General features: G+C 36.5%; 1 protein-coding gene across 5 annotated transcripts in view; it reads left to right on the top strand.

Moving 5' to 3' along the window:
* ZFPM2 (zinc finger protein, FOG family member 2) overlaps window positions 1–25,293 on the top strand; it is a 317,702-nt gene that overhangs the window by 277,932 nt on the left and 14,477 nt on the right. Inside the window, exon 1 of one of the 5 annotated variants that reach the window (XM_038174745.2) lies at window positions 17,998–18,120. The exons of the other annotated variants lie outside the window; for them this stretch is intronic. Within the exon in view, the coding sequence (XP_038030673.1) occupies window positions 18,111–18,120 (10 nt within the window). The 5' untranslated portion in view covers window positions 17,998–18,110. Of the gene's footprint in view, window positions 1–17,997; window positions 18,121–25,293 lie in introns of those variants that run through there. 5 annotated transcript variants of the gene reach the window in all.

Genomic DNA, 25,293 nt, shown 5'->3' with positions numbered 1-25,293 from the left:
AGCTTAATCTTTATAGGAAGAACAATTTCAATTAGCTCTAAAATATTAATTTGTTGGTATAACTATATACTCTAATGTATTTGGCTACAAAAAAAATCTAATGAATAATACATTGCTAGATGCTGGTCTAATTCCTGTGTTGTAACTAATACTGCCAGTTGAAACAGGGAAAATAGTCTTTTAACATTCATGATTATTTTTTTTTAAGTCTGATTGCTCATAACAATATAATTTTTTTCACCATAATTTTAAAGGTAGTATAAATAAGAAAAACAGATATGACTATTGGGTTACTGAATAGTTTGAAAGTAGAAACTCACCATTTGTTTTTAGAACATGCACGCCTTTCTGTATACCCAGTGAATTTAAAATACTTTACAGCGTACAGAGGTACGGTATCCACACCTGTGGAAAGCACAAAGACATTATCATAAGATTCCTCTTATGCTTTTAATCCATAACAGTGGATTGTCCTTGTGACTTCTGTAGACCATAATTTAATTTTTAAGCCTTATGTGCCTCATTTCTTATGGTACCCTCTGGTACCCTCTCAAATACTTTGTGTGAGAAGAGAACTTCTTATAAAATCAATGGCAATAACAAACACTAATTACTGAGAACACCTTGTTTGCCATTTTTATATCTAAGGCCTTGGTAACTAGACATATTTTAAGAATTCCACATTTTTTCTTAATAATTTGGAGTTGTTCTGCAAAGATGCAGAGTCCCAGTGCAGCTTGTTAATTGCATGATACTTTGATGATGGTTTCTCCAAGACAGTTGATCCACAATGCCTATGTTGGTGATTTTGCTGATGAAAAAATTTTATGAAGTTCCAAGTGATCTGATTTCCTGTCAGTGTCTGAAATGGTCACAGTCATTTTCTTTTGTGAAAGAATACTGTGAGCCTGGTACTGCAGGTGTGGTTTTGTTGTTGTTGTTTTGATTTCATCCCTTGAAAGAAGCCAAATGCTCTGCTTGTATAACTAGTATAGCTGTATAGCCTGTGAAGTTACCATCTTGGATTAATGTACATTCTCATATCACTCTCAGTTAGAATTCATATGCAAAATGTAGGGCTTTACTATCTTTAAGGTGTTTAAAGTGCTTATTTAAGTGCTCAGAAACTCCTTGGTGCTGCTCAGAAAAAATGAGGCACCTCCTTTGGTGCACAGACCTTGTTATGGGTATCTGATTTACAGAAGGAGATGTGATTTCAAACATAGTCCAGTGCCAAGAATTTCCTGTTGTCTCTTCTCCAGGTCAGCATGCCAGCCTCAGATACACTAATATTTTTTTTTACACTGATTGAGCAATGAGTTGTTACATACCTTTCTTGGGTCCCCAAGTCACTTGCTGGGGTCAGCCATCTATACTCGAGACAGCTAAGGCTCTCCAGACACCATGTTTGAATCTCCAAGGTTCTTGTTTAGTACTTTCTGGTGTAGTCTGTTTTGTACAATCATTTCCCAGCAAAATGAAAAATTTATGTTTATTACCAAACTCTGAATTAATGTAGTCATCTCTATCAATAAATAATCTAAATCCAGGTAGCCTAATTTCTTAGTTTGCAAACTCTGTGAAGAAAAAAAAAAAAAAAAGAAAAAAAGAAAAAAAAAGCTTCATTCCTCATTTTTGTCAGCTTATTGTTTTCTCTTCTCTGCAATAGATGATGGAAAATTAAAGAAAAAAAAACTTCAGATTTTTAAAAGAGTAGAAACCTATTTGCAGTTTCAGAAACTAGGTAAAAGAATGCTTTTGTAATAGATTTCATGCAGCAGTTGGCATTGGCAGTACTGCAAAAAGAGATGTATTCTGTCGTGCTCTGTTTGATCAAGTGCTAAACCCGTGTGATCAATAGAGAGACAGATGTCGGGTGCAGATGGCGATGCCGTGATACCTGGGGCAGAGTGGGCCTGCCAGAATGACAGAATGGGAACAAGGAAGAGCAGCAATGCAACAGAATGTGACAAATGAAATTAGGGTTTATACTAGTCGATAATTTACAGCTAATAGAAAGTGACAGAATTTTTCAGCATACAGCACATTTACTCTCGTAATACTATAGTCAATGCATTTTTCATGCAAAACAATACGAGCCACAGTGAAGACTAGGCTCTAGCTATATGTATTTTGTTACATTGCAACTTGTACAATTGATTTTTAAGCAAAGCTAGTCACATCAAATTTCAAGTAAGTGCCAAGCATATGAAACAAGATTGTATTTTCAACTTTGAGGTGAATCTATCTGATACTCAGATTGTGTAGGAGATTTCCAAGAAGAAAATGAAGACATTATTTCCTATTTATATGAATATAATGTAGAGATCCACCATAGTCACATAAATAAGCATTGTTGTTTGGACACCGAGTTCGTAATCTATTTCATTCTTTATATTAATTAAAATCATGGAGTGAGCACAATGAGAATTATTCTCTCCCCCTCTCCCAATTCCAATCAAAAATCCATAGTTAATGCACTTGGCAGCTTATTGTGCTTTGTGTTATGCTGATATTCAGGGTAGAATGATCGCTAAGTGAGGGTCATACCCTTTATTTTAAAGGTTAAAATCACTTTTATTTCCTTTTCTTGCTTTTCTGAGTTTCATGAACTATGCACATATATAGGTGTGTATAAATGTCTATATATACATGGAAAATCTGTGTGTGTACTACCCATACATATATAAATATAAATAAATATTGCATGGAATATGAACATACTCAAAACTAATCACACACTTTCCCATTACACTCCTCAAGTTTACCCTGATGGCAACAGTAATAAAACAGAGCTTACATCCTATTTATTTATGGCTGAAAATGTAATGTAGCAGTACAATATTTTATTGTGCAATTTAACATTTTCTATTTATGAGACAAATAGAATGGACATTTTTATAATAAAAGAGCAGTTAGGCCATATTCTGCAGGCTTGGTTTTCATCAGTTCTGGGAGTGAAGGGTCTTCCTTTAACAGTCTGTGATATGGCATTCAGCAAGCCAAACTCTGAATCAGTCAGGAAAAAAAAAAATCCTTCTTGCTCTTTTTTCTTACTATGTACTGCTGCTCGGCTTTATGAATTTTCATACAGAAAGGTAAATATCTCCTAATGCTGATATCACTTGATTTTTTAGGTACAATCTAAACTGAGTATGAACATAGTAAACACAGAAAATCACCATTATGAACACCAATGCCTTTCCTTCAGGCCTCTGACAATCTTCTCAGCTATCTATCACACTCATTTCTATGGTGTGTTAGTTCCAGTGGACAGTCATTTTGACTTGATGTCATGATATTCACACCTAGGTGAGAGAAGACCTTTTGATGTAATTTTTCTTCCTGAAGCTGTGCAACTGTCAGTCTTTGTTATAGTTACATACAGCATAGCTAAAGTTTCCATCAATAATTCCTTGGATAATGATAGATTAGTTTGACAAAAACAGCATTGTAGGCTGTTGATATGTTTATCTATTAGCAAAACAATACATTTTCCCATTCCTTGATGTGCTTTTTGGCATCATGGATTTGTTGCTTTTTCCATGCCAGCAGACAGCTTATATCTTTTCTCCTTAGGAATGTGGAAAACTGGGTTTATGCATCAATAAATGCCCTCTTTCTCTGCAAATTCTGGGCCTCAAATAGATTCATTTAGTAAAAATAGGTTCTCATATTTTTCTTCATCCTATTTTTCCCACACTAGCTATGGTATGAAAAGTTGAAATTTCACAGGTATGACAGGGAAGAGTAGCTAGCTGCAGTCGGCATTTGTAATATTTGCCACAGGTGACAGATATTGAGAATGTATTGTACAATTTTTCATATTTTGATTGATTGTTTCACTGTCACAAACTCTAAGCAGTAAGCCAGTAACTTTCAGTTACTATCAATCCAGTGTCTAGCTGACAACCATAATGAAGGTTTACTCCCCCAAATTTTTATATACACACCTGTATAAGCTTTGGTTTTATATAACACACTATGTTTGCATTTAGTAAACTTTACTGCATTCATCACTGATTCTGCTTAACAAAAAGGAGGTTTTTTTTGTTTGTTTGTTTATTTTGTTTTGTTTTGTTTTGTTTTGTCTTGTTTTTTCTTTTCTTGAATTGTCATGGTGTTTGGAAAATCAGATGGTCAAACCTCTCGTGGAGATAGAATTGATAAGACTCAGAGAACCCTGGAAACAGAAAGTATGCTATTAACCTTGAAACTCCAATATCTTACCAAGGTGGGTGTAAGGCTTAAAAGAGAACATAATTTTATTGGTAATATATTCTTCCCATCTCCAAAATTGTAGCCAAGCAAAACAGAGTAGACAGCAGGTCTTCTCCTCTGAGCACTGGCACAGTGGTATCATCTTGGAAAGCCAAGCTGGGAGAAGAACAATCATCTGTGATACTGAGAGTCTGGCATGTTTCAGGTGCCATTAATCCACACTCATGTGCCCCAGCTGCTATTCTGGCTGAAAGGGGCTTACCTGTTGCAAAGAGATTGTCTATCTAGTAACTTAGCAAGCTGAAAAAAAGAATGAGCAGATGTGTCAGCAGGAGCTGGCACCAGATTAAGAAACAAATCAGAACCAGAGGTTTCTTATGACTGTTGGCTACAGATTCAGTCCTATAGGAAGGGTTGACACTTTACACAGCCATAAGCATTCTCAGAGATTTATTTTGATTGACACAGAAATTCTGCTAGTAGACTAGCAGATTGTTCAAATGGAAATTGTGTGAAGAATTTCTGGTAGACAACTTTGATGAGCAAAATAGTATTAAACATTCATTATCCAATTTTTATGGTTACCTAAAAAATTGCTGAGCATTTGCAAGTAGGTTCTCAAGTAGAGCAAATGTTTACTGGGTATATGGCTGACTGGAAGTCTTAGCATCTCTTCAGCTGTATGTATCACATGCTGTCTGATATTACAAATTATGTCTATGCTCGTATTGTAGAGCCTTTCATTATTATTATGACCATATGCCTTAATACAAAGCTGCATTATCACAGGTATGACATGCCATGTCCCTTTGTGTACTGTGAAACTCAGAAGTGCCAAACAGCCCTATTTTGGTGATAACATAGAGCTTTATCTGAGCCCCAAAGGCAACCATTCAATTGTATCAGACTAGGTTCCTGGTTTTAGCACATCTAAAGATCTTTTTCTATAGATCACAAAAGTCTATATGTTTTTTAGACCAAGACAGAGGCTTCCAGTTTGCCATATACGAAACCTCACTGTACCCAGATCTTGGATACTCTGTGCAGTGCTGATCTGCACAGGTGAAGAAAGGGAACTAATGTGGTTGAGTTTTCTGACATTAGACAAGAATATTTTGAGGCTAGGACTCCTCCACTTGGTGAAGAGAATGCCGAGGGTTAAGTATTATACAGGCTGACAAAATCTTGAAGTGGGTGGATAAAGTGAGTAAAGAAGTGTTATTCCTCAAATCCTGCAATACTGGAGGAAACTGGGAGAAGAACAGTTTAAAACATTAACATTGCAGACTGAAGTTCTTGATCTTAATGCCATAGGATCCTGTAAATGCAGACATCATCAGCAGGTTCAGAAAGAGATTGGACAAATTCATGAACAACAGATCTGCAAATGGTACTGAGATGATGTACTTGCTAATATTCCTAATCCACGTGCATGCTTGGGAGCTGTGAGAGGAATGAATTGCAGAAGGTGGCCAGGTTCTCTTATTCTTACTAATTAACATCTCCTGTTTCCACTCTAGAGGCAGAGTCTGAACTAGACAGACCACCCTCTGTTCCAGCAGGGTATTTTTTTATTTTTCTAAAGATGATGCAGTAGCACAAAGAGAAATCATTCTGCTATCAACAAAAGGAAGTAGGAGTGCTCCTGAGTCATGTTGTTTTTTACCAGAAATATTAGTAAAGGATACCCTTCAAAGACATTTCTAAGGGTAATAAGTATGATTGTTTGTTTGTTTGTTTTTGTTGGTTGGTTGATTTTTTTTTAAATGAAAGTATTAGTATCAATTCAGGTTTTAAGAGATGTAAAGTCAATTTTTGTATTAATGTAATTTGACCTTCAAATTAGGCTATTTAATGTGATTGGGCTTTGATGGTAAATGAGAAAAATGGATATATTTGTGTATGTATTGGATGTATTTGTGGATGTATTCCACAAGTACAGAATGTCAAACACTGATGCTGTTGCATGAAGATAGGCACTCAGACAGGGTGGACAGAGAGAGAAAAGTCAACCAAAGATTTTAATGATCATAGATATCAATATAATATTATTAACAGTTAGGTTGCTACCCAGAGGATCTTTCTGCAAAAGACTGATTGCTGCCATATTCTAGAGCCTTTTCTTTGTCACTTGCATTTTGATGGCACCTATATCATGTTAAAACTGGCATATCTCCTTGTTAGTAGGCACAATTCCACCCTAACAGATGGCCATGATGACAGACATGCCAAAGAACCAGTATGTGTATCAAGTGTGATTATTAGGGATGATATTCCTATCCAAGAACGTTTGAGTGGCATTCTGTACTGATCGTCTGAACCTATTGGTATGGGTTGCAACAAATGCTGTTTCACTGAAGTCAAGGAATGTGTTAACTACAAAACAGGGAGATGAGGACTATGTAGTTTAAGGTCTTGGTGAAATGGAAATAAAGACCACTACCTCTAGATCACTCACTCTAATCAAGCAAGAATCAGTCAGGAGACAAAACCATTAACTTTTACTGGCTATCTAATAGCATAATTTAATGTTTCTGGTGTCTTTCCTTGTAAATAGTTGTTCTTTTTCAAATGACATTGTAGCTGGCCAGCATAGATCCTACTGCACTACAGACAGTGCAAAAATATTCTGAAAGGAGAGCAGAATCAATAGAAAGTTGGAGAAATAGCGGAAGGTTTATGAAATCTGAATTATCCATCTCCTAACAGTGATTCCTGTTGTCACAAGCTTTTTTTACTGTACCTGTTTTTTGCTGCAGTACAAAACTTTCAAATCCAACATTTTTCATAACAAATAACTAATTTTAAAATTGAAGACTGTTTAATGACACCAGATATATTTTAGCTGGTTTAAATTGAAATTAGTATGTTGTGAAAAAATTATATTATCAAGGTCTCCACTCTTATTTTGTGCCAGAGGCAAATACTGAATCACAGGTTTCAAAAAAGACATCTAGGATTCACATATTTTCCCTCTGAAAGAAATCACCGTGATGCATAAAAAAAATAAATCTGAGAAGGTGAAATCTGGATAAACTACAATGTCTATTAAATATTTACTTACATTTAGTACATTTAGTGGCACTATTTTTTTTTTCTTTTTGTGTGTGTGTGTGGTAATGACTAAGATTTTTTTTTTTTTCCCTATGATAGACATTTTTACCAAAGCACTGCTGAGGCATCAGTTGATTTCTTTCATATTTCTTTACATTTTTGTAGTTGGGTTTTGCATTTAAAACATAGAAGTAAAGGTATCAAAGGCTCCAACTAGGTGGATTTCAAAGAGTTTGTAAAGTGGGAGTTTGCCATTTATTTTCCATTTGAACTCAAAACATGTGATCTTGCCTACAGATGTCCATCCATTATTTCCATTGGTTTAACAGGAATTACAGTAGTATGGCAGAACCAGATGTGTATTTGAATGGTCTAGTCAAGGTAAAAGTGCATTTTTTTTTGGTGAGACAATAAATTCTCATGTTCAAAATCAATGCACTTCATAAGTGTGGATTCATTAAGCTACAAATTACATCTGGTGGGTCTACATGGTTTGTTGATTGAGATTAGTAGATAAAGGGAATTCAAAGTTCCCTTAAGTTTTCACTCACTGGCAGGTTTGCAGAGGCACCAGGTAACCTTACTACTGCTGTCCTTTTTAAGCTAGTAGTCTAAACCCATGATCTGTGCTGAACATGCTTGAGAAGTGTCATTTGCGAATCATATATATTTTTTTTTAGCTAAAATCTTTTTTCTAGTTCTTATAAACACAAGACTTCCAGAATTCTTCAGAATTAAGATATGTTCAGGGGATTTTATGTCTTTTGAGTTTTTCTTCCTCAGAATAATTTCTATTAATATTTTTTTTCTTGATTAGTAATAGGGACACAGTTCAATAAGAGGATTGAAATAACTTAAAGATTGAGTTACTTTGGTAATGGCAGATTGAAATTGAACTGCTGTAGCCTGTGCCTTTGCAGGAGGGAAATAAAACCTGCAGGAGTACTTTTAAAACCATTTTACTCTGGAGAAAATGAGGATGTAGTTAGAACACCCTGAAGTGCACAGAGGGCTCATTCATTGCCCACAGCTGCCCTGGTCTCCTGGCAAGCACTATCTGTTCTGGGGGTTGTCCAGTGTCCTATGGGAATTCTTTAGTAGAGAGGAGCTTGCATCCCTAATTCTCTTGCCTGGGACATGATCTTTTTTTATAGGAGCTTTTTTTTTAAATATATATATATTTTTTTTCAGAAGCTTTGCACTTAGATTTTTTAGCATGGCTGTTTCTGGTAGGTATTTTCTTCAGTGATAACCTCCTAATTGCTCAGTGGTTAAATGTGTGTGCACTGATTTGACTATAACATCAAGGGAAACAAATGCTGAAGATAGGTTCCATTGCTGGAAGAGATGCTGTTCCATTTTTCAGTACCACATCTTAAACAGTGAAATCCAGCTTTAGGAATAACATTAGCTATTACATGACAGATTTTAGAAGAGGCACAAGTCTGTTGCAAGATTTAAAGAATGGTTGTTGATAATGGATGGATTTTTAACATATTTACTTTTCAAATACAAGCTCAGTTACATAGAAGCTAGACCAATCAGACAATTTATCTGATAAGCCATTAAATGTTTCCCGTTTAATGGTCACTCTTTAAGACCAGTACTCTTAGTCAGGCATTATTTTTATCTGTTGGAAATGCTATACTTAGAAATGCCACTGATGGATAAATATTCAATGTCTGTGCACATTTTTTAAGATCAACACTTTACATGTCTTTACAAAGTTAATTTTGTGCTGTGTGTCTTCTTTGTGAAATTACAATTTACATTTTGATTCACCATAAAATTCAGTTCCAACTTTTCCTACTATTCCATTCTAGAGATCCGGCTGCTTTTATTTGACAGATTGTCCTTTGATCTCAAGGAGACAATTGCTGTTTTACTCCTTTAATGAAGCTTGTATTATTACAGGCAAAATGAATATTAGACCAAATGGTAAAAGAAATCCCAGAGGGAAACATGCTTCTCTGTCTGGATCTTGGAAAAGCAGAATAATGCACTTCAGTCAATGATTATACTGAATAAACCCGTAGTCCCTGTACTTATTTACTGATTTCCTCTTTTTTCTTTTTTTCTTTTCTTTTTTTTTTTTTTTTTTTTTTTTTTTTTTAATGGCTATTTTGGGACAACATTTCTGTTTGTGAGATTCCACATACTGCTGAGAATTTCTCTGTCACCAGTGACATGTTAGGCAGCTGTTAAGTGTTACTGAGATCATCTGGTAAAGGAAGAGGAAGTAAAACAAGATACCTTATTTATACGTTTAAGCAGTTAATATCCATTTCTCACCTGGCCTCTCAACAGACACCAGTCTGGATCATGTTTCTTTTCCTTTTGGACCCTTATTTCCTAGAGGCGAGGTAGGATCTGATTTGAAAATGACAGTCCAGAGAGGAACTGGAGGCAGGATGGACACACATGAATAGGAATAGAAGAATAGAAAGGAATAGAAGATAAAGGTTCTTGATGTCAAAAATATCTTAAACATTTGAGAAAGGAGGTGTAAGGTGGGGAGAACCCAAGCAACATGATTCCTAGCAGCACACGTATAGTCTCTTGCCTAATATGACCACACTAAGTAACCACAAACCAGCAGATTTATTAACATCTTTGATAAACTTTTTGTTCTCTTGATTATTTTTCCACCTGTTATGCCTTTTGTAAACACAGAGTCAGCTTTGGGAATGGTATTTTATTAGTTTGTGGCTGAGTTACATTTCAAAAATGCATATGCTACAAGTGAAGGCTTTTTAAGAACACTCTGAGGTCTGTTACTGTGTGCTTCTAGGTGCCATCACACACACAGAAAAGGCTGCTCAAAAAGAGGATGCAATTTGACTAGAGTAATGCTAATTATCTTAACACAAATCGATTTGATGACCAGAAAGATACTCATACTCTGGCAGATGTGCAAACACAATGAGCTTCACCTGCCCACATTGATTTCTGACCCTGCTGTATATCTGAATCCTGAAACAACAGTAAAAACAGGGAAAGGACGAACTCATGAATCAGCACTAACAAGAGGAAGGAGCATAACATTTGTTGTGTTTAACATTAGTCAAAACTGAACAATCTCAGAATAAGCAACAGTTCTGAGAGTTAAGTCCTACTTTAAGAGAAATTTTAACTCCAGGGATCAAAATTTGGGCGTGACTAATGATAATGTGTGACACCCAAACTATTTGTCTTATGGATTCAATGTGGAATTCTTTCTAATATAGGTAAAATAGCATATAAGCATTTGACACCTGAGAGCAGAAGAGACAAATGTTTTGCCAGTTCTTACTACACAGCATATTTTCATTTTTGGTAGGATAAAAAAAGAATTTGATTTCTTTTTCTGCTGTTTTTCTTGTGAAGTTATGTTAGAGAGAATTTGATTTCTTTTTCTGCTATTTTTCTTGTAAAGTTATGTTAGAGAGCAAATAGGAGCAATGAACAGAGATTTAAAGTGATGAGCTGTCCCATGGCTGTTTACAAGTCAGGATTTCATTTTACATAGAGTTCTCTATAGTGACTTTTTAAAATTTAAATTAGAAACATGGCCAGCAATGCATGCAAAATGTTCATTCATTGTAGTAAACTACAAAAATATTGCTTTTATGCAATGAGAATGCCATTGTAGAATTTTAAAAGGCACAGAAATAAAAGGCTCTGGATTGGAGTGATTTAAACAAACTCACTAGGATATAGTAGATGATTAAAATACAATCTATAATTACATTACACTGGTATCAGGTAAGGATAAAAGCCTATAAATACACTGGGGTCAGGGTAAGCATAAAAAATGAAACAGTTATTTGAATAATCTGAGATCAAGTTGCAGTAATTAAAAATGAATGTATTATTCAAATGAAGGAATTAGGTTACAACACTCCTTATATGAAAATATTATTGTGACAGACTGAAATAAGTTGGAAGTGATTTTGATAAAAAATTGGGGCAAGAAATATAATGATTTACATTGGGGAAAAAGTAGACAATCTGTGCGGATGAATTTTTGCAGCCCCTCCTTCAAATCCCTCATCAAAACTCGTACCTTTCAGCTGGCCTTCAAGAATCATCCCCTAACCCTTGCCTCATCCTGGACTTCACTCTCTCAGATATATAGATCAATCCATTAAAAATTAAAAGTGCTGTAGCTAAGGATTGTACATACACTCACAAAGGAATTAATGGGATCGGCACCCACTAGCAGGCATATTGTTTAATCTACCCTACACATTGCTGTTTATCCATTTTTATTGCCATTACCCAGGTCATTTCTGTCATTTGTCTCCTATTCTTTCTTTGTCATCTCCTGTCACTTTGGAGGCCAAAGTCTACACATAAGACTAACAGGAAACACTGTTATTCATGTAAATAGTTGATGGTTACTTGCAGATTAAGCACTTGTTACTACAAATAAAGGTTTTTAAATCTGACCTTTCCAAGGCTGACTCCTTGGGGCAGGAACCTCTCTGGAGATGTCTTGAATATGTAAACCAAGGTTCTTTAATTATTGATAATAATTAATAATTAAAGAAACTTGGTACTTTTTCAGGTAATAATTTTCATATCCCTCGTATTAATTAACTTTTATAAATGTGCTTTGAGAGCCAGCTCTGAGTGTCTCTTTGCCATTGCCTATAGCAGAAGAGTAGAGAGCTGCTCTGCAGGTGCAAGTATGCCCACCAGCAGATCCATTTGAAATTCTCCCAGAAAAGTGAATGAGAACACATCAGAAGTCAGAGCAAGATCTGGATTAGCCTTCTTCACTTCTGTCCATTGACTGCAGTCTCAGTGTCTCTGCTGTGACTGAAATTCTCCTCAAATCTTTCTAGCCTCTGCAAAACTCTGTTGAGAAATCATTTAGTTCATTTAAAATATGCCCAGCTATGCCCTCTTAAATCCTCTCTTGATCTGTCTATCATCTCACAGTACATTTAAGCCTCTAATTCTTACCTGTAAAATCCTTCATATTTCTCTTTTGTAGTCTCTTTTGTCTTCCCCTCAAAATGTTGGGTTTGCTATGTCCAAGAAAGTTGTTTTTCCATTTTTTATCTTTTTGTCTTACAATGACTTACACATTTGTCAAAAGGTTGCTCATGCCAGAACTTTCTTCTGGTATTGCCAGCCCTTTTCTTTTAATTCCTTCTCAAATATCATGTTATCTTGGCACTCTTCCATTTCCAGAGAACTGGATGTATCTATTAGATATAGATTAGATATCTGAGCTAACATTTAAAAAGCATTCAATTGTACATAGGGGACTTAAGGTCAAGAAGCTGAATAGTCTTGAATGACCTGTCAAAACCAGCCAACAAAAGACTTTTTTTTAAAAAAAGTTACAACTACAGCTTGCTATTTCCATTTCTCAATCTTTATTCACTCTTCAGCTGTCTGTGCAGTTAATTCAGCTAATAATACCATGCATAAGGTAAATGAGCAATGAGATAAAATGTTAATTCAGATTCACAGAGATGATTTGTGTAGAACTTCCCTGAATTGATAACTGAAGGATACAAGGTACAATATCTTGTATATAGTTTGCTCATCTCTGGTAGAGCCATTAAGTAATTTATCCTGACTAGCTACTACTACCTCTATAACAAACTCTTCAACTTTAAAAATAACTCTCTTTTAGCTGAATATCATCTCAGTAGGCAGATCACAGTAAAGACTTGAGAGAATTCTTGTAATGGCCAGTAAGTATGATACTTGCACATGTATATGTATGTTACAATGTATGTGTTACCTGACCAGCATATAGATTAACAATAATCAGTTAATATTTTATCAGTTTGTATTTAATGAAAACTGAGAATGAGGAGTGGAGTACAGGGCTGAAAGCAGAGAGGAAAGAAAATGAGAAAAGAGAATTAATCAGGAGGAAGATACCAAATGAGAACCCCCTAGCTAAAAAGACTTAAACATACAATAAGAAGCTATACTGAAAGGCATTTTATAGTGCTTTGTCGAGCAGCATCTCCCAGGACTGGGGAAATAGGTCTAAACTGCCTCTTCCACACATGGGCAATATTTTCCATTATGAAGATAGACTCTAAATCCCATTTCCACTTCCAGGGTATAGAGAGCATTGATTTTTCCGGTGTCTTAATAAAGAAGTAAGAGGACACATTTTTTTGAGATAGGATAGGATGGGATGATCTTCTCAGGACCAGGAAGGCACACTCTTAACTGAAAGAGTAATGGGGCATATTAGTGATTCTGAGTTGTAGATGCAGATGGTTGTCCACATGAGTGCTAACTTTTAGCAGAACAAAAAAATAAGAGACAGTGAAGTATCTCCAGCAGGTTGTGGATACTGTGAGGTTCACTGCTTGTAAACTGGCTAGCATTCAAGCAACTGTGTTTTGGTCTGAGTTATACGTAGGTTAGGCAATGATGAACTGTGTTTTTCCATTGTGCCAGATTGCATTCAGTTTCTATACCCCAGAGAGATTCCAAGTTGTTCATTATACTTTGCCCTGGTTAAAAAGGAGGAGCAGTAGTAGATAACATTTAGTATCCAGTAGGACTGGTCAGGAAAGTGTAGAGATGAGTCTGTTAGTGGGGAGGGGGTGTGATCATGAGAAAAGCCTTAATAGCAGGGTAGATTGTCAGGCGGCCTGGAAGCCTTGATAGGTAATTGCTGCCAGTTCTTTCATTCTGCTTCGTAAAAATCTTCTATTCCCAGGGGCATCCCAAACATTTAATGGAACTTCTCTTTAATCTCTGTGACCTCCTTGCTTAGAGTAGCCTCATACCATTCCTCTTAAGATTTTGCGCTGTTCTAAGTAGGGGCCAGCAGGGACAGAGGGGTTCATGCCAGTACTCTGAGGCTAGCTGAATTTTACCTCAGTGTGTAATCCCTGCTACTCCAAAAAACAGATCATTCTTCTGCAATCCTTGACTTTGAATTTCTTCATCATTCTCATGAGACAGAGATAAGCGTTCAAAGGTTTCCACAAAGTTTTAACATCATGATTCCCATTTGTTTCAGTGGGAACCGCACTGCCAGGAATGCTGTTTTGCTCAGCAACAGAAATATGATGAAATGGCCCGTGTTGAATAATTTCCAGTCTTAGTTGCAGCTTTTAGCTCTCCAGTTTCGTACTAGAATGCTTTAAGCAGAAGTAAGTGCCTACTTGGTCTTAAGTAAGCAAAGGAGATTTGGTGAAAATATTCTGATAGCTGAGCATGGACAAACTTCACCGCACACTGCCTTTGCATGGCTCGGTGTGCTGTTTGGGTTAAGGAGTGTTTCGGCCATGGATTTGAGGAGGCAGGCTGGAGGACAGTGGTCACACTCTGACTGTCACCATGCTGGCCCAGTCTGATAGTCTGTGTGGCAGCGTGTGATGGATGTGTACCAGTCTGATCGTCTCTGCTCAAAAATGCACTTTCAGCATCCATCATAGTCTGCTCATCAGCAGTCGTGACAAGAAACGCATTCTTGCAGATGCTTTATTTACAGCAGGGTATCATTTTTCTGAAAGTTTTTATATAACTACAGAGAACCAAAAAGGTGATTCAGGTTTGTAGTTTTCCAGGGGTGCCAATTCACCCGCCAGCGAGCCTCAGAGCAGAGGAATGCCCTCTTAGGGCTTTTTATAGAATCGTATTGCATGGATCTAATGCCGTTTTAAAAGCATAGAGGTAAAGGTAAAGGAGAAGGTAAATATCTCCTAAATTTCTCCTTAAATGAGCTATTCAGATTTTTAAACGGTTTGCATGCTTTGCACATCTGAGAGATGTCAGTAATCTGCATTACCCTGGGTGGGTGGGCATGTGGCTCGGTGCCCCCCAAACACAGACCCCCAAACCTCTCCTGTGGGACCAGCGCTGTCGCCCTCACAGCCCCTTCGCTCTCTGTCACAGGCATGAAACCTTCCGGCTCTGTCATGACAGAGGGGACACGGGCCGATTGTCGGGAACGTGCCAGGCATGAGGGGAGGGGGGGGGGGAGTGAAGATGCAGAGAGGGCAGCGAGAGCGTTTAATCAAACTTCCCGAAACCTCCCCGCCTTATCAGGCTCGTTGGCGCGATGCGCAGTGCTCAGTGTTGTGTAAAATTAAATAAATAACGGCCCCCTCCCTCCCCTCGCCTCCCCCGGCGGGGCGGCGGCGCCATCTGCTGGCGGCGGGCGGGGCGGCGCGGGCGGGCGGCGCCGCCAGGGGCGCTGCGGGGCGGGGCGGGGCGGGGTGGGCGCTCTGCCCTCAGGGCCCCGGGAAGGTTCTGGAAGGGGTCTGAGGGGAAGAGGGAGGCCTGCCGCGCCCTCTGGAGGCGCCGCCCGGGGTTTCGGTGCAAAAAATAAAATAGCGTGTGGCAAAAGCACTTTGTGGTGTGGCTCACTGGGCATTAAAAACAACAAAAGCACCAAAAATGGCATATAACTGACATGAATTAATTAATTCTGTGTTTGGGGGTTGCTTGGGTGGTTGGTCTGATGGCTGGTAAATTCATATCACACGTAAAGTGATGCGACAGATAGGATAAAACGTGTATTTGAGTACCACTCCTGTGGCACTAAATCTGCCGTATTTTCTCATAAAACACCTTACAGTTTCAGTCATGTTCAGATACGCTGACATAAATAATGAGTAAGTGTTGGTTTTATTTACGGTTACTGAGAAATGCAAAATACAGTTCCGAATATAATAGATGATATTTCAATGGTAAAAGTTCTTTTAACTTTTTGTTTGTTTGTTTGTTTCAACTTTATTTATTTATTTATTTTCATGTGGCAAACACTAGGAATTAAAAATTCCAGATTAGTCTTGCTTGAGCTTCAGATTTTTATTTCAATTTATTAATTTATTTGTTGTATGACCATTAAAAAAAAATAAAAAAATATTTTTCAACGTGGATTTTTCTCTTTAAAACAGTGATTCATTCCACTTCATAACACAGTTCATGCTGTGAGTACTGTGTGTCATCCTACCATATTTTTAAAGTTTGTACTTATTAAATAATTGATATGATGAGTTGTAATTAGAGTTTTGGAAGATACTTTTCGTTATAATATGATAGTTTTTAACAAATTTCTTTACAGTAATTTAAAAATGGAAATTTTCGTGTTCAGTATTTAATCCTCCATGTGTTTTCTTTACCATTTACACTGTTTTTCACTTTTCCTTCAATTTCACCCATGCCTGTACTGTGTCCAGGTACTGGCTGATACAAACTAGAGACCTAGTTTAGCAAATATAGTCATAATACATGTAATTATTTAAAGGTAAAATTGCCTTACTTTATAAGGACAGTTGTCTTGAATGGAATGTTGGTTAAGTCCATAGATCCCAAACTGTCTTGATTTTTTTTTTTTTCCCTATTTTCTTTTTCCAAATTCCTGAGAATGTGCTGGTATTTGCCAACAATACTAATATTAACAAAGGATCAGACAAAAGCTCTATGAGGCAGAGGAATATTGTCATTGAAGGAAATTAAATATTCTGTGAACATGGGTGACAGGATCATCCTTTAATTTCTTGTATTTCCATACAATTAACAGGTCAAAAACCTATTCATTGGGAGGAATTTTCCTCTTTTTCTTTTGGATCCCCATTTTGCTTCCATTGACAACATGTTTTCCATATATGTGAAAAGTTTCATTGCAGCTAAATAGGCCATTTTAGTCTGGCAATGGAAAGTCAGTGAAAAATCAAGCTGCATTTGAAGCATCTGTGCATTTTGTACAGAAATTTCTGAAGAAGTAAACTGATTGTAAGGCTCTGGTCACAGCCTTGCATTTAGAACAGTGGGTGGCTGAGTGCAGATTGCAGAAATATTTGGTCGAGTGCATTGCACTAAGTCATAGAGCGATTGTCTGTTAAATTCAATTTTTAATGCAGACACATCTCGAGGGGCTGCCGTTCTCTGCACGGTATCAATTCTCCTGCTTTCTCCTCTTCTCACACTTTAATATTTTAGGCACTTAGCAAAGTGATTCTTCCTTCGAGGTGTACTGACTTTAGAGCATTTGAATTAGTTGTGTTTGAATTCTGTCTAAACTCTAAAGCCTTTTGCAGGACCATGTGTGTCAATACCTAGAAAATAAGAGCATGTAAATTCAGTTAATTTTCAGAAATTTTCTGAACGAGATAGACAAAATGGGTGACCCTGCAGAGGTCCATGGAGTCTGCAGAGTCCTGCAGACTCTGGCAGGCTCCCCCCTAGGGTGCCAGCATGCTTTAACTGGCTTCCCATTGAAGCAACTGTAAGAAGTGAATGCATAAGAAAGAAAGGTAATGAAAACTGACAAGTTGAAAAGAAATTGAGAGTTTAATCTGCAAAGTTGTGCTTCAGGGGGCTTCCATCATGATATTCCCATGGAGTAGCAAAAAGAGAAAAAATTAAGAAACTGCAGAGTATGATGAACTTACATAATTTTTTCTTGCACCAGGCGGTATTTATTAATTTCTTTTCTGCCACTTTACAGCACCTCTTTGCCTCTCAAAAAAGAAAATGAAGTATACAAAACCTGGCAATCATAATGAAAGTGTGAAATGCTCACAGATTATTTATAAGCATGCAAGTTATGTAGTTGTTGGAGATTTTCTCCCTTCTGCTCCTGCTTGGTGATGAAGAATGGTATTTTAATAGGCAGATGGTAAAGACAATTACAGTTTGGGGCTCAGCTGGGAGTTACATCAGTTTATTGCAAATTATTAGTTGATAAATGCTTTTGTTTACAAGCAAAGTCTTAAGCAGCTTTGTAATCAGTTTATCAGCTGCAGCCTGAATTTTGACAGCTTGCCTTTGGGTATACAGTCACTTCTTTCGTGGCCATTTAGAAATCATGCTGACCAGGCAGGCAGGCAGAATGGCAGCTCCTATGCACCTGTATGATGCTTGGTAAACTGATATTTCTTATTAAGCCTTATTTGAAAGTACAGAATCCTCTTTAATTGCTAATCCATGTTACTGTGTACAGCAAGAGTCTTTACTATTTGCTAACTCATAATCTTTTTTTGGTTGTTTGTTTCAATTTTGACCACAAGTAGCTTGGTCTTGCTGTTACCATTACAAGATTTGTTAATGGTGTCTCTTACTAGCTGAACAAAACCATATACTGTGGTTTAAAATGCTTATTTACTCTGGACTTTGTATATAGCTAGCTCGGATGGTGGAAATGCATTTGATTGTCACAAGTTTTCAGTCATTTTTACTTACAGCTTTTACTGTAATAAGCAGAATTATAGTACTAATTTTTAACACAACTGGAGGAAATCTGTGGGGTTTTTATTTATTTATTTGTTTGTTTGTTTGTTTAAATAAGGTCCTTTTTAAATAGAAGAGACTAAAGGAGGTAGATTCTTATTGTAGCCTCTCTGACATTTACATTTTGGAATGTATTTAATGTAGAGATCTACTTTTAATGCCTTTTCATCATCTGCTTGTTTAGTAAGACATCCACTGATTTGTCACACAGCCTTGATTCCAGTGCAGTCAATATAAAATGGTCTAATGGTTTGAGTGGGAGCAAGATTTTTTTAAAATCAATGAAATGTTACTTGGCTTCCAACTGAGGTAAACTAGTTCCTGGACCTCAATATGTGAGCTGAACGCTGACAAGAGGAAAGAAGGTCCAAGATGATGTGCTATAATTGCAACTGTTTTCTCAGGGTTACAGTACACACAGCTAAATACTCCTTTTTCTGTTTGTTATAAAAGTTGGCTTTTGTTTCTGTATCACCCATGGTCTTGAGCTTTTTCTGGAGTGGGGTCGCTGTATTGAATAAGTAACTGGGTGTCACAGCTGGTATTTATTTTTTATTTTGATTTCACCATTCTATAATAACTTCCCCATTTGTTCTTCTATTTAATGTGTTTATTTCCCTTACAAACACAACCTATCAATCCAGCTCCCTCTATATAATCCTTCCTTCCGCTCAGGTACCTTTGCCATTCACTCTACATTTGCCCAAGGGGAAGAAATGAGCCCGACAGTAGCAGGTACATTGATAAGATGTAGCGTACTGTTTTCTCTGCAAGAAAGAGGTGCCATTAAAATATATCTATTGTCTCATTTAATCACCTCATTTTTTCATACACTCCACTCTTACAAAATAACTCTGAAAAGACAATCCACAGGCTTGATTGCATTTGTAAGGCTACAAAAAGGTCACCTTACAGCTGTGCTGTTAGGGAAGCAGGGACTGTAGGAATGTGTGTATCTAAAGCATGGCTTCACTGTGGTCAGTTGGTTTCAGCAGGCAGTTTCCTCTCTCTCTGAAACCTGGTGCATCCCCAAAAGCTGGAGGGGCAGTGGTGATCGTCTGGGAATGTCTCCTGGGAAGCTCTTTGGAGAGTGCCCGTTCACTGATCCTATAAAAAAGTGAAAAGGTAGATGAGCTTGCTGCCACAATAAATCCCAACACCTTCACTGTGGTGATGGGAGTGCAATATGAGCAATATCAGCAAGGGTTTACTGGTTTTGTTTGTTTGTTTGTTTCAAGCTGTTTTTTTTTTTTTTTTTTTTTTTTGTTGTTGTTGTTTTTGTTTTGTTTTGTTTTTCTGAACAATAAGTAAATTCTGAAGTAACACTCAAGTGAGGTCCCAGTTAAAATGTAAAAAAGTTGTAACACTGAATTAAAAACAGAGGAATTTGGAAAAAAAAAAAAAAAAGAAAGAAAGAAATTGCTAAACTTGTGAAAGAACTCCTTTTAACTTCCTTGTTTGAGTTTATGCTGAATTAAGGAAATATAACAGGTTTAGTATTTGTGGCAGGCTTTAATTTCAACCTCTGAGCAGCAGACTTAACTTCTTGTGATGTGGGAGGATATTACAGTTTCCAGTTTCGTTCTGTAAGTATTGCCAGTTGTGCCAAACATTTAATAGTTTTACACTGTGGACTGTCGTCCACCAGGAACTGATATCACCTAAGACTTTTTAGAGCCATCTAATAGAAAGATATGTATTCACTCTGATTAGCCCAGGATTTGAACGAGGGTCCCAGAAGAGATATATAAGCCTCTTAAATGCATAGAACTTCTAAGGATATGGGTTTAGCTGTCTCCCCCTGTGGTAAATAAGCTGTGACAGCTCTATCAGGGGGGAAAATGGCAAATAAAATTACCACATTATTTTCCTGTGAATATTTTCAGAAGACTAATCTATTTTTCTTCTTTACCTAATAGAACTCTGTTGAGTGTTACACACAGACATTTAATTGGAGGAAACAAATAGAAATCCTCAAACTAACAAAAAGCTAGCAGACAACAGGGGAAAAATAAGGGGTCAAATCTCAGTGTTTGTTGTACTGCCTGCTCTTCAGAAAGAGTGCTCTTCATTTGGGGTTCAGCTGATTGCAAGCTTTTTGCAATATTAATTAGCTACTGAAATGCATTTTGTGATGGTAGCCATAGCCATACTGCAGCAAGGGAAAATCTACACCTTATAGTGACACACAACAGGCCGGGTTAGGGAGTTCACTCCCCTAGAGCACTCTTTTGTCCCCTAGGAAAAGTTCCTTTTATATTTTCCTTTGTATCCTTACTCTGCCACCTATCTGGTAGATTTAACTGTAAGAGAAACAGACTAGATCTAAATCTACCTGACAGATTTAACTATAAAACGATCTATTTTGAGAAAAACAGTACAACTATCCCATATGACTGAGCCAATGTCAGGCCCAAAGCTCAGGCTGACTCAGGTTCAGGAGTAAGAGCTATATTCTTAGGGAGTACTTTTCTCCTCTCTTTCTGGTCAGACATTTTATATCTCAAAATGCAGGGATTTAAAAGCAGCCTTCAGTTTGGCAAGTGCCTTTAAGCTGAGTGTTCTTCTGTTGTTCTGAAAAATATCACTCTTACAGTTCCTTTATTTTGCAGTTTGTTCAGTGAGTTAAAAATGAAGCAGGCTCCGTATTTTATGCTGAACAAAAAGAAATAGCAAAAGTGGTGTCTGAACTGGTTTGTCCACTGTATTAGTTTAATTTTACACAGTATGATAGATTTTATTCTTTTTTTTTTTTTTTTTCTTTTCCCAGGCAGTATGCTTATAATATGTAGTGGTAGTTAAAATTAAAGGTCAAGTATCTTTTGGCAATCTGTTTAATTGGTAAACAAGGAGAAATGGTAGAAGACGCTGGCAAGTAATCTCATTAATCTCAATATGGCACTAAAACTATTATTTTAAGAGTTTGAGAAGTCTGAATTAGTAGGGATGATTTTTGAGATACTTCACGGAGACTTATTTGGAACCTTGGCATTAAAATACATGAACAGAAAAAATGTGCAAAGTATATATTTTTTGTACACAAGTGAAAAATGTGAAGAATTATTTAGCAACTGGAAAGACTGTTCACAAAATGCTTTTGATTTATTGCGGTATATACTACAGATCTATATCACTTATTCTTACATTATTTTATTCAAAAACTTGTATGAACCATGAGTTGGCATGTTGTAGAATCCTGAAAAGGCATTAATCAACCTAAATAAACAAGTACATAGATCGGTGTAGCAACTATGAAGTAGTTAATAAATTTTTAGCAAATTTATTATAGAAAAAAGGTCTAAAAGAGTAGTGCTTAATTATCTGGACTCCTCTGTGCTGGGCTCTCTTTTGATTGTATTAATGAAGCAGCTGGCCCATTGTTTCTCTTTAATTCCTCTATTGTTTTAAGAATATGTCACAGCTCTTTATTCTTTTATCAGGTGCTGTGCAGGAGGATCCACACAATACCTCATATTCCTACTGTATTTGCCAATGCACAAAGAAACCTCCAAAGCATTTTTCAAAGAAGGGGCACACATAATTTATAAGTTCTCTTCCTTGTACCACTCTACTGTCAAAAATTTCAACAGTATTGGATTTGAATTAATTATATTTTTTTTATTAAACAATGTGTCTACATATAGATATATGTACTTTGTTCATGTCAAAAATGAGATCTACCCAGTTACTTGTGCTGCACTGAAATGGCATTCATTATGCTGGGTACTCACAACCCTATGGGTGAGAAGTGAGAGGAACCCAAATATGAAGATCCCATCCCATTGTGGTGTGCAAATTCTCCTTAAATGCTTAGCGTGGGCAACAAAGGAGGGAATATAAATAAACTCCAACCCCCATTGCCACTACTAAAAAGCATCATTTTTTACAAATTGAAATATTTCATTGGGAGAGGAAAGTTTAATTCAGTTGATGATGCCTGGAAGTCACTAAGAGTAACACAGTCTGTTGTTTAAATAAATTCTGATAGTCTTTTGACCCTTCTTGCAAAAAGATGTGTATACAGGAAACGGGCTATTATGTTGTCGCAGCAACACAATCAAATCTAGTAAGCACAAATTTTACTATACCAAAGTAGTACTTCCGAATTAACTGGCACTGAACATTGTTTTCAATAGAAATTGCCATTGGTTTCCTAAACCTCTGTGAAAGACATATGCTATTTCTGGGTCAAGAAACAAACAAACAAAAAAGCCTTAATGGTTCAGCAACGAAAACAGACTAATACCTGAGACTGGAAAACTGGGATTGCATTTGAATATAGGTTTATATCAACAATATTCTTCTTAATTTGTGAAAAAGTACCTGCACTGCCTTCCATGAAACAGCTGTACTCAATGAAAACGTTGCTTTTAGTAACTTGCAAAGTCACCTTTCCCAAAAACAGCAGTATGAATCAAGAGGCTTTATGGTTCCATTCATTTTGAAAATGATTCCTCCCTATGGAGTTAATGGGGGAGTCTGTCCTAATTTTTTTTTTTTTTTTGATTGTGACCCATTGACACCAAATGATAACTCCTTAAGATCTACAAAAAGCAACTGGGAAAAAAAAAAAAAGCCCACTGTCTGAAGGATGACTGTGCTGGGGTCTCTGTCTTCACTGGAAGTGTTGTAGGGTTCTGAGAATCAAAAAGAGTGAAGGTCCATTGCTTTAGTTTAATCTTCAGAGTAAATTGCTGATCCCAGGTTGCTTTAAGAAAAAAAAAAATAATCCCCAATGTTGGAGGAAAAATGAAGGTCTGTTTAGGAAAAATAAATAAATAAATTAAATATTGTATTTTTGATGTTTGTCTTAAATAAAGTTTAGTATTAGTATGTGCATCTCTCACCACAGTAGTCCTTATTCTGAATATACAAGATAGAGTATTACTGCATCTAAGTATGATTTAATTGGTTCAATTTACTATATATTTTTTATACTGTGTGGTTCCATATCTTGATGAGCCCAGATGTAGTTGCGTTTCTGGTTTACAGCATCCCATTGCTTGCATTTTATTATTTTTACAAAGCAAATGTCTATCAATCATAGAGATAAATTAGAAAAAATTGTGCAAACATGACACATCGCCAAGATTTTTCCAGCATGCTATGTAATTATTAACCTGATTTTTGCCATTGAAAGAAGCCATGAATTACAGATAGCATGGATGAAGTTAAATGCTTTTATATTAGATACATTTTGCTTATACAGTATTCTATAGGTATGGCCATACAATATAATTGAAGCTTTGTCAGCTCTGTAGCCTAGCAACAGATAATACTGTTAGGTTACTGAATTGCTCCTGGTTGACAAGTAGGGAGTATTTTTGTGTTTATCATGTTTGCTAATGATGGGATCCTTTCCAAAAGGCTTGTCTTAATCTTAATTAGAGTTTATCAGCAAAGGTCTGTATGACATTGTGCAGACACTGATTTCATAAATAATAAAAAGTGCAAGTGAAAAATTTGGCAGGAGAAGAAGATATTTAAGACCACTGATTCTTGTAAGAGCAGCATGAATTTCCAAAATGTAATCAAGTTTGAACTGTGACTCTATTCTTTATTATCGAAACTTGCAGTACACTCCAGTGCAGTTTTGACAGCAATTATGAGTATGATTTATAAGCTTCCTGTTAGGAACCAGATCTGTTTGCACAAGAATCTTGATCATAAACATTACAAAGAACAGTAAGTCCACAGTTTTTCAGGGACATCAGACCTTACTTTTTCTTTTGCATATAAAGTGTTTTTTTGTTGTTGTTTTGTTTGTTTAATTTATTTAAGGGCGGTTTTTGTTGTTGTTTTTGGTTTGGTTTGGTTTGGTTTGGTTGTTGTTTTGTTTTGTTTTTTCAAGCAGCAAAAATGTTTGCCGTGAAAGATGCAGACAAAGAATCCTGAAATAACCTTTCTGTTTGGTGGAAACTCTGGAGGTATCAGTTAGCTGCTTCAGTGCCTGATGTCATTTGATAAAGAACTTATGCCAATGCAAATGGAATGTAATTTTTTGCTCTAGCTTGCACAGTAAGATATTCTCTAACTTTCCCAACTTTCTGTGATTAAATAAGCATTTCTAATTCCTTGCAATGTGAGCTAGCTAAAGAATTGAAATACATACATAAACGGTGTTTATGGACATTTTTATTTTCTTCTGCTGCTGACATGTATGTGTTACAAAGCAGGTGCGTTTCTTGTTAAACATAGACATAAAACAATATTGCAGGCTCGAGAAATTTTTATTTCAATTCCAGGCAGAACTAGACCATAGAAATAGTATTGAAAATAGTTTTTCAGTGTCACAAAGCCTTCTAATATTTCAAAAACTTCCCTCCTACACTGGAATACGAATAAGACTTGTGTAGAACCAGTAAGACCCTCTTCACTATAAATAGATGACGAGCACACTCATTAGGGGCAAGAAGAGGGCCATGTCATCAGTCTACTATTGCCTTGCCTTCTAACCAAGTAGTATAACTGCTATTTCATTTCTGGGGCCCAGTCACTCTTCCTTATTAGAGCTTATCTGGAGGTTTCCTTCTTTTGATGACTGAGTCTATCCTAGGACAGAGCAACTTGGTCTGGTAATGCTTTGTCAGAACTATTTCACCTCCATAAGTTTTTTCTGACAGAAGAACAAGTGGTTAAAATTTTTTAAGCCAGCTTAGCCATAATGTCATCTCATGCAAATGACAGGCTTTTACATTTCCTTATGGAATCTTCATGTTCTGTAAATATTTCAAGCAAACATCTTCCTATCTCCTTCTCCATTGCCACCTGTACTTAGCAAAGACTATTTATAGCCATCCTTATTAT

This window comes from Anas platyrhynchos, chromosome 2 (genome assembly GCF_047663525.1).
Source record: "Anas platyrhynchos isolate ZD024472 breed Pekin duck chromosome 2, IASCAAS_PekinDuck_T2T, whole genome shotgun sequence".
In the NCBI taxonomy this organism is placed as follows: Eukaryota; Metazoa; Chordata; class Aves; order Anseriformes; family Anatidae; genus Anas; species Anas platyrhynchos.
This window is presented reverse-complemented; position numbering and strand designations above follow the sequence as displayed.